The sequence below is a fragment of the Trachemys scripta genome, chromosome 3 (assembly GCF_013100865.1).
Source record: "Trachemys scripta elegans isolate TJP31775 chromosome 3, CAS_Tse_1.0, whole genome shotgun sequence".
NCBI lineage: Eukaryota > Metazoa > Chordata > Testudines > Emydidae > Trachemys > Trachemys scripta.
In genome coordinates, this window is record NC_048300.1 from 105989522 (window position 1) to 106003623 (window position 14102).

Sequence of the window (14102 nt, forward strand, 5' to 3'; positions counted from 1 at the left end):
CCCGCAGCTCCCTTGCCCTCACCAGCCCAGCAGATGCACAGTCCCCCAGCAAGTGGCCTCCGGGCAGACGAACCCTGCCATGTTCAGAGCTTGCGCCACCAACTTTTCACATGCAGAAACCCATGGGGCAGGGGAATTTCTGGGGCAGGCTGGGGGTAGGCCAGAGGAGGGAGGGAGTATATTGGCACCATGGCCAGTGTAGTTAGGGTAGTTCTGCACCCTAGCTATTCCAAAGCCAGAAGACCCATAGAAGCCATAGGCGCTAGAGTGCAATTTAGGGCTGCCCTAGTTTGCACTGGGAGCTGCACTGGAGCACAACAGACACATCGGGATGACACAAGCTGCTTCAATGGTTCCTCCAGTCTTAGCACTGGAATGAGTTTGGCCCAGAGTGTAGAAAAATGAGAGAGAGAGAGAGAAATACCCCACTGCAAGATTAATAAAGGTGGGGTTGATTTTCTTTAACACACGTACCATTATCTATGACCTCCGTTTCCTCAGTCAGTACTCCTGACAAAGCAATTCTGTAATAATACTGAGATAACACCTGGTTGTTGGGGGAGCCAGATAAATTTGCTTTCAAAAAAATAAAGGAAGGATCTTATAACGAGTCTTAATTCAAACATATGCATGACAGTATATACTTAGTTAAACGACTGTCTTGTGATGAATCAAAGTAGATTGTTTAATGATGTTTTTTCAGACTCTAAATATCTGTCAGTATTTACACCTTTTACCAGAGGGATTTCACTTTATGGGATGATAACTAACTTTCCCTTGTGTTTTCTGTTTTTCCACTCACCCCACCCCTCATTTTTGAGAGGACAGTGTGCGTGTACTGTGTCATTAACTTTGCTAAGACAACTCAGAGGATAAAGCACTACTGAAACATGCGTCTCTTCCTGCCTTCTATTCACATTTTAATCTAGGGCTATATCTGAAGAAAAGCTTCTCAAAAGGTAAGGAATTAAGAATCCATCCAACCACAGTGAAGTCAATGGGAGTTTTGCAATTGACTTAAATAGAAAGATCAGGCATCGAGGAAATTTAAATAAATAAATATGAACAGGTAAAAAATAAATTCTATATTATAGCAGAGGAGAATATTTTCAATAATAAAGTATTCTTTGCTACTTATTTACCTATTTCAAAACGCCATTTAAAGCGGTAGTTACAACAGATATTTTGCTATGTTCTATTATTTACTTCCTAGTTACCTACACATTTGTGGTATACTGGTGGACATAATACAACACTTTGGAATTAGTAGCCATGTTAGTCTGTATCCACAAAAACAACAAAGAGTCTGGTGGCACCTTAAAGACTAAAGACTAGACTTTAAGGTGCCACCGGACTCCTTGTTGTTTTTTGGAATTATTGTACTCTCACTCATGTCGACTTTAATTCTCTTTTTCAGAAAGATTTAAAAACTGAAGAGCTTCACCTACCAGTGCCACATCATCACCAATGGTATACAAATGCAAACACTAAAAAATTCAGAATAGTTAACAACAAAAGCACAACATGACTTCAGTGCTTCAGAATGAAGAAGCACAATATTGCTTTGAGAATATTAATGGATCTTGCCATAAAACATCGTGGTCTTCTGGAATCCGGATAACTTTGTATGTTGTGCTTGGTTTTCTGACAATTCTTACACTAGGTGGAAACCTAATGGTAATGATTTCAATTGCTTATTTCAAACAGCTTCACTCTCCTACAAATATCTTGCTCGCCTCTTTGGCATGTGCTGATTTTTGTTTGGGTCTGACTGTGCTGCCCTTCAGCAGTATAAGATCTGTCGAAACATGCTGGTATTTTGGGGAAACATTCTGTAGATTCCATAGTTCTTTAGAACTATCTTTTTGTTATTCATCAATATTTCACTTGTGTTTCATCTCTGTTGATCGCTACGTTGCTGTTACTGATCCTCTAATTTACCCTCTCAAGTTCACAGTGTCAGTTTCAGGCATGTTCATAGCTGTTGCCTGGATATTTTCATTAGTATTCAGTTTTTCTGTTGTCTTCACTGGGGCTAATAACAAAGGGATACAAGAATTAGTACATGCCCTCTCCTGTGTAGGGAGCTGTCAGATTCTCTTCAACAAAACATGGGTGACTGTAACCTCCCTCCTTTATCTAATACCTTTTTTTACAACAATAGCACTTTACAGCAAGATCTTTGCTGTGGCTAAACGACAAGCTAGAATGATAGAGATGATGAGCAACAACACCCAGTCGTCTGACACTTACAGTGACAGAGTTAGCAAAAGAGAAAGGAAAGCTGCTAAAACCATTGGTATTGCTGTGATTGCTTTTGTGGTATTCTGGTCACCTTATTCTATAACTGTAATAACTGATGCTTTTTTTAACTTCATAACACCACCCCTCGTCTTTGACATTGTGGTTTGGTTCACTTATTCCAACTCTGCCATTAATCCTTTGATTTACTCTGTCTTTTATCCTTGGTTTCGTAAAGCAATGAAAGTGATTGTGACCTGTAAAGTGCTCCGACTTGATTGTTCAACAATGAATTTATTTCCAAACTGAAAACCTATCCAATCCTGCACAGAGCTACTCACCTCACACTTCACAGTCCTTCCCCTTTTCATAAAATCTGGTTGTGTATTTCTTTTTCTGGATGAAATATTTCATCTTGATTTTATACTTTGTACAGCTAGTTATCATTGTGAAAAACTGGTTTATCATATAATATCAAGACAATTTATTTACAGATACTGTTAATTTAATACTAGCTTAAGGTATGAAATAATAATAGAGCAATGTCCATTAGTTGTAATTGTGGAACTGAGAAGATAAAATGATAAAAAATGGTAAAAAAAGAAAGATCAAAAATTAGTTTTTCAGTGAAATTCATCTCTATGTGTTAGGAAGTACTAACAATAAAGAAAAACAGAAATGATTTTCCAGTCTTTTAAAACCTGTATGGATCATTATTTACCAAATGAACAATATAAATATTAATATTTTATACTTATACATTACTGTCAGCTTATGGGTTCTTTACTTATACTAATGAATTATGTCCCCCAACACCTATATGGAATGGATATTATTATCTTCATTTAATGAATAAGAACATTGAATTTCAGAGTGAGATGGACGTTTAACTCCCTTAGGCGCCTTTGAAAAACCCAACCAAAGAGATCAAGGACCCAATCCTGCTACTTTTTAAATTGGTGGCAAAACTCCCATTGACTTTTAATGTGAGCAAGAATAAGCCAACACTGACTTGTTCATATTCACACAGGAAATGTCCAGCTCTGTGCCTTAACCACAAGCCAACCTTTCTCTCAGGGAAGTATTGAGTAGAAATAAGACTCTTTCATGTGCATAAGGGTTCCTCACACAAAGGAGGGTTCTAGTAATAACAGACACTAAAATAAAACAATAACCTAACGTGAAATTCAGATACCAGTGAATTCAATGGTAAAACTCCCCTTGATGTCAACGGGACCAAGATTTTACCCCTGCTGTTTTGAGAGAAAACTGTCCTTTCCATTACAGGAGAAAATCCAATCACAAAACAGTCTTCTGTGTCACAGCAACATTCTAAGGACTTGTCCATACTTGTAAGTTATTTTGGTTTAAAACAAGGTGTGAATTTAAAGTGCAATAGCTAGCTATTCTGCAATGTCAATTCCAGTTAATTTCCCATGTAGACAAGCTCTAAAATATTTCTTACTAGCAGCAAGGGGTCTGGATTTCAAACACTTGCTACAGAAGCCCTGGACAGGCCAGTTGTGAATGAGAAATATTTGTTAGTTTGCAATATTGCCATATTGCCATAACAATAACTGTTTATTATCTGGTTTTCTAAATTGTAACAGAAGTAGGAGCATGCCACTGACTTTACTATAGTGGGCAAGCTAACTGTTTATCACATGAAGTAACTGGGATTTTGTTAATACAAATTCCAAAAATAACTTTTTTAAAAATTCAACAAACAACAGGATGCGCAAGTTAGGGAGGATGAAGGATACTTGAGCACAGACTTCAGAATGTAGTGTGGTATTTTCAAAAGCACCCAGGACTGGCCTAACTCTGCTCCTGTTGAAGATTAAGTCCTACTCTAAATAATATGCAAAACACTATGGAGTGTAAATTTGTTTAAGTGGTTTTTCAATACATGTAATTAGCTTGTGAACTGTTTGGGCCAGGGACCATCTTCCACCATATGTTTATACACACCCTAGTACACTGGGGGCTGAGATTTCATTAGGCACTACCTTAATTCAAATAAATAAATAAATAAATGATTGTTATTCATTCTGATAAGACACACTAATAAAAACTGCCTTGGAAACCTCTGGTATACAGTTTATCATTTCATGCATTTATTATTAGTTTTATTGTTCTAAACTGAAGATAAAAGAAGCGTAAATCAAATGTTTGATATTAGAGGATAAAATACACAAGGCAGTCTGTACCATTTCAGCTCTGCAAAGAAGGTGTTCAATAAGAATGTGGGCAGATGGCTGTGAACCATATGTACTACCATATGGCTGGCAGAAGACAGTAGAATGGGGGGAGGTGGAAGGGGACGAGCCATACACCCTTATGATACCGCAGTACTCATGGGCCAATGGCAGCCCTCCTTGGAGAAGAGGGCTGCGACTGATCAATCCTGAGACTTATAACAAGCAGTCAACAGAGTTTTATACTGCAGAATGGTCAATGAAACTTTACACGACCAGCCTGTACAGCAGAATCTGATCAGTTCAAAAGCACATTACTTTCTTTCCAGTTCACTTTCAGAATACCGTATACTGTACGGAATACTCATTCGCTTTTCAAGGTCTGGGAAAGACACACCTCTTCATGCAGCCTTTCCCACAATAAGGAGGAATATAGAGTGGCCAGTTGTCTGAATTTCAGAGATGCTTAGTACAAACACCTTCCATTGACTTCAAAAAGAATTTTGGGGACTAGTAACTGTGAAAATCAGCCTCCCACCCTCCCACCCCCTTGCTCCTTGTTTTTCCTCTCATTCCCCTTAGTTTTCCTCTGCCTAATATGGGCACATGAAACATGTTTTTGCCTCAAGAGGAGCAGAGAAGATGGTACATAATCAGATAGCTATTTAACCCTGAACTGAGCACCCTAATGCTACATGGATGGAAGCTCTAGAAATAAATAGATTAGACAGTCTGACAGATAATATTGCTCAGAAACATTTCTTTTTCCCCTCTCTTGGGGCAATTTTGTGACCTGTTTTGTGATCTATCTCTCCTCCCATCCTGTAAAATCCTTGTGGCAACAACAACAATTGGTTCCAAGGAATAATAATATTAGGTAAACATTTAATAGATTTTTATCTGTCTTGTAATGTAAAATAGCTGCTGAAAATAAGGAGGAGAAGCCAGCACCATGTGCCCACTGGGAAGATCTCCATGGATCATTGATAGCCGGCAAACCAGTTTGGGAACCCCTGCTTTCATAGGAATCACACAATACCATCAGAAGATATGAAATGTAGACATAGTTGTCCATATGCTGTGAATCAAAGTAAACTGTCTCCCCCAAGTTCCAGACAAAGTGTCTTCTCTGAAAAGGACATTTTTGATCATAACTACAAATCCAAAACAAAATACTGGTAGGTATATTGCTTTGAGAGAAGGGGTTGATTCTGATCTCAGCTAAGTCTCTGTAAATCAGGAGTGACTGTACAGAAATCAGTAGAGTTATATTGGTGTAATACCAATGTGAGATCAAAATCAAGTCCAAGATCTTGGGCTATCAGAGGAGAGCAGGATAACATCACTGTTGTGCCATCTAGTGGGTGATCCTGAATATTTCAACTGTAAGAAAAACAGAGCAATACAAATATCAGCATTAAAATAATTGCTACACAACATGAAATATTAAACCCACAGCCACCATGCATACAGAATTTATGTAGCGTATGATAGCACAGATACATGGGAGTGTCATTTTCATTACTTTGTAAAAAAAATATCAAAAGGCACCTATATCTGTTCAACTGAATTCCAAATAGCTGGCATAAAGACCTCACCTAAACCCTGCTAATCTACTTTGTTACTGAGATGAATCCTCTCTGGTATGCTTTAATAACTATGACTAAACGCTATCACATTGTTTAAATTAATTGAAGAAAGGGCACAGAATCTGAAAAACTCTGTGCCCTTTCTTCAATTAACTTAAATAATTTGATACCGTTTAGTCATAGTTAATGAAATGGAAGAGTGTTGTGGAATAAGTATTGATATCAGAACTTCAACTAATATTTTATCAGTTGTTTGGGTTTTTCTTCTTCTAAGTTTTTTAAACTTCCTCTTAGTATGATTGTATTGTGGTAGCACCTAAGGGCTCCAAGCAGGGATCAAGGCTCCACAGTGCCAGGCACAAACACATAACAAAAAACTGTCTCTGCCCTTAAGAGCTCACAGGTTAAGTAACATCTATGTCACTATGTCATATTTATATAAGCATAACATATATTTGGAATGTTTTTTTTCTCTCTCTCTCTTTCTTTTTTTAATACAGCGGATATTAGACTCTAATTTCAGACTGTGAATGAACACTTTAAATATTCTAAAAATTAAAAAAAAAAAGTGATGAGAATATTAAGGTTCTTGATATCCCCACTAGGAAACAATAATAAAATTATAGAACTGCCTAGAAGCCTAGGATGACTGGGAAAAGAAGACAGTGGGTGGAAACAAGAGTCATTAAATATTGAAGACAGAAGAGGGCGGAGGTGTGAACTGCTCTGCTAACTACCAGGCTCCAGGACCCGTCCTGCAGGGTTCCCAGGCTCATGCTCTAGAGCAGGGGTGGGCAACCTTTCAGAAGTGTGCCAAGTCTTCATTTATATACTCTAATTTAAGGCTTCGCATGCCAGTAATACATTTTAACGTTTTTTAGAAGGTCTCACTATAAGTCTATTTATTATATAACCAAACTACTGTTATGTGTAAAGTAAACATGTTTTCAAAATGTTTCAGAAGCTTTATTTAAAATTAAATTAAAATGCAGATCTTATCAGTTTAGTGTGATCCTTGCCCTTGCTTTTCCTTGCTGAGTTTTCCAATGTCTGGCACGTATTTGGATACTTTAAGCTGCACACAGGCGTCTGAGTGATCAGTGTTAACCGGCTGGCAGGAGGTCAGCAGCTGGAACCCCAGATCGGCAGCTGAGGTGAGTGGAGCTGGCGGCTGGTAGGGCTGAGCAGGGCCGGAAGCCTGGATCCTGTCTGGCAGGGGGCCTGCGCTGGAACTCCCACTGGAAGCAAGATGAGTGGGGCTGCAGCAGGGACCCCCGCTGGCAAGGGGCCAGCAGCCGGAACCCCAGAGCAGCGACTGAGCGGCTCAGCCCGCCGCTGCTCTGGGGTTCCGGCCGCCAGCTCCTGCCAGCCAGGGTCTCAGCCCACTGCCAGCCTGGGGTTCCTTCACCCAGGCCAGCAGCGGGCGCTGAGTGGGACCAGCGGCGGGACCCCAGCTGGCAAGGCAAGCAGTGGGAACCCCAGAGCGGCAGCGGGCTGAGCAGCTAAACCCGCCGCCATGTGCCATCAAAAATCGGCTTGCGTGCCACCTTTGGCATGCGGGGCGTAGGTTGCCGACCCCTGCTCTAGAGTCACAGCTCCATAGTAAGGAAGAACCGTGCAAGGCTGGAACGTGAATACTCCGCCTGTTTTCATGTGCCTTCTGAGGGAACAGAGTCCAGCTGCACAGAAAGATCCCAAAACTGGAGACTATGTTAATCTGCTCACCCTTTGGGAAAGAGAAATGTATGTGTGTAGAAGCTGAGTTATCTTAGTCTGTGGCCCCTCCTGTTATGGAGGGTCTCTGAGAGGGCATCTGGCCAATATGTGCTTCCAGCTGAGATCTATAATATTGGCAGTTGTCACTGGGAGGGGAAAGGTTGGACTTTCTCCCCCTGTTCTCCTGGGTTTTGGATCTGCTTCTGAGGGTCTCCAGAATACCTGGGGGCTGGCTCGTCTCTTCCTTTCCTCTGGGACATTAGCACCAATAGGAGCTCTTTAATTACCTGAAATTCAAAAAGAAAGCCTACAAAAAGGGGAAACATGGATGAATTGCTAAGGGAAAAGAACAGTACAAGCATGCAGGGATAAAATCAGAAAGGCTATACCACAAAGTGAGTTACAACTAGCAAGGGACATACAAGACAGGGTCTTTAAATACATTAGGAGAAAGAGAAAGATGAAGGAAAGTGTAGGTCTTCTACTTAGCGGGGAAGGAGAGATAATAACTAATGACATCCAGAAAACTGAGGTATTTAATGCCTATTTTGCTTCAGACTTCACTAAAAAAGTTAATAGGGGCCAGATACTCAATTAGTACTAACAAAAAGATGGAAGGAACACAAGCCAGAGAACAAACAGGTCAAAGAATATTTAGATAAGTTAGATATATTCAAGTTTGTCTTAGGTACTTCAGGAAGTAGCTGAAGCAATCTCAGAACCATTCGCAATTATCTTTGAGAACTCCTGGAAGATGAGTGAGGTCCCAGAACACTGGAGAAGGCAAACATAGTACCTATCTTTAAAGTGGGGAACAAAGAGGACCCAGCGAATTATAGACAAGTCAGTCGAACTCCAATCCCTGGAAAGATATTGATACAAATTATTAAACAATCAATCTGTAAGCTCCTAGAGGATAATAAGGTGATAAGGAATAGGGAAAATGGATTTGTCAAGAACAAAGCATGCCAAACCAACCTAATTTCCTTCTTTGGCCTACTGGATAAGGGGGAAGCAGTGGACATGATATGTCTTGATTTTAGTAAAACTTTAGACACAATCCCACATGATGGTCTCTTAAACAAATTAAGGAAATGTGGTCTACATGAAATTACTATCCAGTGAGTGAACAACTGGTTGAAAGGCACTACTCAAAGAGTAGTTATCAATGGTTTGCTGTCAAACTGGGAGGGTATATCTAGTGGGGTCCCACAAGGGTTAGGCCTCAATCCAGTACTATTCACCATTTTCATTAATGACTTGAAAAAGGGAATGGAAGGTATTCTTATAAAATTTGCTGATGACACCAAGCTACAAGGGATTGCAAGCACTTTGGAGGACAGTATTAACATTCAAAATGACTGACAAATTGGAGAATTGGTCTGAATTCAACAAGATGAAATTCAATAAAGACGAGTGCAAAGTATTTCACTTAGAAAGGAAAAAATCAAATGCACAACTAACAAATGCAGAAAAAACTAGCTAGGTGTATATGTGTGAGTGAAAACAGTATGTCCCCCTCCCGGCAGGATGGGGTGGGGTAAAAACAGTGCGTCCCCCTCCTGACTGGGGGAAGGGGGTAAAAACAGCATGACCTCCTGCTGACGGGAATGCGAGGGGTGAAAGAAAGGCTTCAGAGAAGACGCTACCAACGCAGATGGGAGCGGTTCTCCCTCTATGTTGGCATAGGTAATCCACCTCCACAAAAGGCGGTAGCTAGGTTGATGGAAGAATTCTCCCATAGACCTACTGCTGTCCACACTGGGGGGGGGGGGGGGTCAGATCACTTTAACTAGGGCGGAGCTCGGGGTGTGGATTTTCAATACCCATGAGCAATATAGTTATACCGACATAAATTCGTAATATAGACCAGGCCTAAGGGCCTGAACACTACAAAAGGATCGACCTGCATTTCTGAGGAATTTATAAGCCATGGAAAATATAGGTTTGGAATGAAAGTGCCATCTCAACCATACTTCTCGACCTACTAATACTCATTGAGGAAGACATGAACTAAATCATATATGGCCCACAGCTTCCTGCCCTCACCAGCACAGCAGCTACGCAGTCCCTCAGCAAGTGGCCTCCAGGACGGATCAGAGCTTGCTCTACCAACTTGACACTTTCAGAAACCCATGGGGCAGGGGAACTTCTGGGGCAGGCTGGGGATAGGCCAGAGGAAGGAGGGGGAATTTTGGTAGCCTGGCCACATGTAGTTAGGGAAGTTCTCTATCCTGGCTATTCCAAAGCCAGAAGGCCTATAGAAGCCATGGCAAAAAGAGTGCAATTTAGCCCCCCCTAATTTGCACTGGGGGCTACACTGGACCACAGCAGACACATCGAGATGACACAAACTGCCTCAATCCTTGCTCCATTCTTAGCACTGGAATGAGTTTGGCCCAAAGTGTGGAAAAATGGTCAAAATATATGAGAAAGAGAGACAGGGGGCTGGTCCACACTAACCCCCGACTTCGAACTAAGATACGCAACTTCAGCTACGTGAATAACGTAGCAGAAGTCGAAGTACCTTACTTCGAACTTACCGTGGGTCCAGACGCAGCAGGCAGGCTCCCCCATCGACTGCGCATATTCCTCTCGCAGAGCAGGAGTACCGGCGTTGACGGCGAGCACTTCCCAGAAGATCGATTGCTTGCTGCCAGACCCGGAGGTAAGCATAGACGTACCCAGGGACAGAGAGAGAAAGAGAAATACCCCACTGCAAGATTAATAAAGGTGGGATAGATTTTCTTTAACACATGTACCATTATCTATGACCTCAGATTCCTCAGTCAGTATTCCCCACAAAGCAATTTACAGTAATAATACCGAGATAACACCTGGTTGTTGTGGGAGCCAGTTAAATTTGCCTTCAAAAAATAAAGGAACGATCTTCTAATGAGACTTAGGTCAAACATATGCATCAGAGTATATACTTAGTTGAAGACTATCTTGTGATAAATCAAAGTAGATTGCTTAATGAAGGTTTTTTCCCAGACTCTACGTATCTGTCAGTGTTTACACCTTTACTAGAGGGATTTCACTGTATGGGATGATCACTAAATTTCCCTTGTGTTTGCTGTTTTTCCCATCACCCCACCCCTCATTTTTGAAAGGAGGGGGTGTGAGTACTTTCTCATTAACTTTCCTAAGACAGCTCAGAGGATAAAGCACTACTGAAAACATGCATCTCTTCCTGCCTTCTATTCACATTTTAATCCAGGGTTATATCTGAAGAAAAGCTTCTCAAAAGGTAAGGCATTAGAAGTCCATCCAACTACAGTGAACTCAATGGGGGTTTGCAATTGTCTTAAATAGACAAATCAGGCATCGAGGAAATGTAAATAAATATGAATAGGTAAAAATACAGTTAAACCCTGAATAAACTTTTCAATTATAAAGTATTTTTGCTACTTGTTTACCTAATTCAAAATGCCATTGAAAGCTGTAGTTACAACAGATATTTTGCCATGTTCTATTATTTACTTCCTATTTACGTACACATTTCTGGTATATTCATAGACATAATAGAACACTTTGGAAGTATTGTATTCTCACTCATGTCGACTTTAATTCTCTTTTTCAGAAAGACTTAAAAACTGAAGAACTTGACCTACCAGTGCCACACCATCACCATTGGCATACAAATGCAAACACTAAAAAGTTCAGAGTAGTTAACAACAAAAGCACAACATGACTTCAGTGCTTCTTCAGAAATATTGCTTTGAGAATATTAATGGGTCTTGCCATAAAACATCGTGGTCTTCAGGAATCCGGATAACTTTGTATGTTGTGCTTGGTTTTCTGACAATTCTTACACTAGGTGGAAACCTAATGGTAATGATTTCAATTGCTTATTTCAAACAGCTTCACTCTCCTACTAATATCTTGCTCGCCTCTTTGGCATGTGCTGATTTTTGTTTGGGTCTGACTGTGCTGCCCTTCAGCAGTATAAGATCTGTTGAAACATGCTGGTATTTTGGGGAAACATTCTGTAGATTCCATAGTTCTTTAGAACTATCTTTTTGTTATTCATCAATATTTCACTTGTGTTTCATCTCTGTTGATCGCTACGTTGCTGTTACTGATCCTCTAATTTACCCTCTCAAGTTCACAGTGCCTGTTTCAGGCTTGTTCATAGCTGTTGCCTGGATATTTTCATTAGTATTCAGTTTTTCTGTTGTCTTCACTGGGGCGAATCACAAAGGGATACAAGAATTAGTAAATGCCCTCTCCTGTGTAGGGAGCTGTCAGATTCTCTTCAACAAAACATGGGTAGTTGTATCCAATCTCCTTTATCTAATACCTTTTTTCACAACGATAGCACTTTACAGCAAAATCTTTGCTGTGGCTAAACGACAAGCTAGAATGATAGAGATGATGAGCAACAACATCCAGTTGCCTGACACTTACAGTGACAGAGTTAACAAAAGAGAGAATAAAGCTGCTAAAACCATTGGTATTGCTGTGATTGCTTTTGTGGTATTCTGGTCACCTTATTCTATAACTGTAATAATTGATGCTTTTTTTAACTTCATAACGCCACCCCTTGTCTTTGACATTGTGGTTTGGTTCACTTATTCCAACTCTGCCATTAATCCTCTGATTTACTCTCTCTTTTATCCTTGGTTTCGAAAAGCAATGAAAGTGATTGTGAGCTGTAAAATGCTCCAGCATGATTGTTCAACAATGAATTTATTTCCAAACTGAAAACCTATCCGATCCTACCTAGAGTTACTCACCTCATATTTCACAGTCATTGTCCTGTTCATAAAATCTGGCTGTGTATTTCTTTTTCTGAATAAAATATTGTCATCTTGATTTTAAAAGTTGTACAACTTTTTATCATTGTGAAAACCAGCTTGACCACATGATATCAAGACAATATATTTCCAGATACTATTAATTTAATACAATACTATATTATGCCATGAAACTATAACTGAGCAATGTGCATTGGTTGTAATTTTGTGACCGAGAAGATAAAATGGCCCTCTAGAATTAAACTGAGGCAATAAAAGAAAGATCAAAAATTTGTTTTACAGTGAAATTCATCTCTATTTGTTAGGAAGTACTAACAATACTGAGAAACATAGGTGTTTTTAAACCAATATGGTATCATTATTTACCAAACGAACAATATAAATATTAATATTTTATTCTTATATATTACTGTCAGCTTATGGGTGTTCAAATTCTTTACTTATACTACTGATTTAAGTCTCCCTGCACCCATATGGAATGGATATTTTTATCCTCATTTAATGGATAAGAAAATTGAATTTCAAAGGAAGATGGACATTTAACTCTCTTAGGTTCCTTTGAAAAACCCATCCAAAAAGATCAAGGATCCAATCTTGATACTTGTTAAATAGATAGCAAAATTCACATTGACTTTTAATGAAAGCAAGAATAAGCCAGAACTCACTTGCCCATATTCACATAGGAAATGTCTAGCTTTGTGCCTTAACCACAAGACCAACCTTTCTCTCAGGGAAGTATTGAGTAGAAATAAGACTCTTTCATGTGCACAAGGGTTCCTCCCACAAAGGAGGGTTCTAGTAATAACAGACACTAAAAGAAAACAATAACCAAAGGTGAAATACAGATACTAGTTAATTCAATGGTAAAACTCCCATTGACTTTAATGGGACCAAGATTTTACCCCTGCTGTTTTGAGAGAAAACTGTCCTTTCCATTACAGGAGAAAATCCAATCACAGAACAGTTTTCTGAGTCACAGCAACATTCTAAGGGATTGTGTATCCTTGAAAGTTATTTTGGTTTAAAATAAGGTGTGAATTTAAAGTGCAATAGCTAGTTATTCTGCAATGTCAATTCCAGTTAATTTCCTATGTAGCCAAGCCCTAAGATATTTCTTACTGGCAGCAAGGGATCTGGATTTAAAACACTTGCTACGGAAGCCTTGGACAAGCCAGTTGTGAATGAGAAATATTAGTTAGTTTGCAATATTGCCATATAATAACAGTAAGTGCTTATTATCTGCTTTGCTAAATAGTAAGTGAAGTAGGAGCATGCCACTGACTTTACTGTAGTAGGCAAGCTAACTGTGTATCACATGAACTAACTGGGATTTTTTTAATAAAAACTTCTAAAAGTTTAATTTACAATTCCAAAAATAACTTTTTTTAAATTCAACAAACAACAGGATGGGCAAGGTCTGGAGGATGAAGGATACTTGAGCACAGACTTAATGTAGTGTGGTGTTTTCAAAAGCACCCAGCACTGGCCCAACTCTGCTCCTGTTGAAGATTAAGTCCCACTCTGAATAATATGCAAAACACTATGGAGAATAAATTTGTTTAAGTGGTTTTGCAATACATGTAATTAGCTTGTAAACT

At 39.6% G+C, this 14102-nt stretch overlaps 2 protein-coding genes across 2 annotated transcripts; both read left to right on the forward strand.

The window, feature by feature from the left end:
- The first annotated feature begins 1524 nt into the window (after positions 1 to 1524).
- LOC117875625 (trace amine-associated receptor 7a-like) lies at positions 1525 to 2550 on the forward strand. Its single transcript, XM_034766994.1, has one exon. It carries the CDS (start codon positions 1525 to 1527, stop codon positions 2548 to 2550), a length of 1026 nt encoding a protein of 341 aa, XP_034622885.1.
- An 8884-nt stretch (positions 2551 to 11434) lies between these two features.
- Positions 11435 to 12451, forward strand: LOC117875626 (trace amine-associated receptor 7a-like). Its single transcript, XM_034766995.1, has one exon. The coding sequence runs from the start codon at positions 11435 to 11437 to the stop codon at positions 12449 to 12451; it is 1017 nt and encodes a 338-aa protein (XP_034622886.1).
- Positions 12452 to 14102: the final 1651 nt, after the last annotated feature.

Excerpts from the sequence above, each read along its gene's own strand:
- LOC117875626 (XM_034766995.1), top strand. The coding sequence starts at position 11,435 with ATGACTTCAGTGCTTCTTCAGAAATATTGCTTTGAGAATATTAATGGG.
- LOC117875625 (XM_034766994.1), top strand. The coding sequence starts at position 1,525 with ATGACTTCAGTGCTTCAGAATGAAGAAGCACAATATTGCTTTGAGAAT.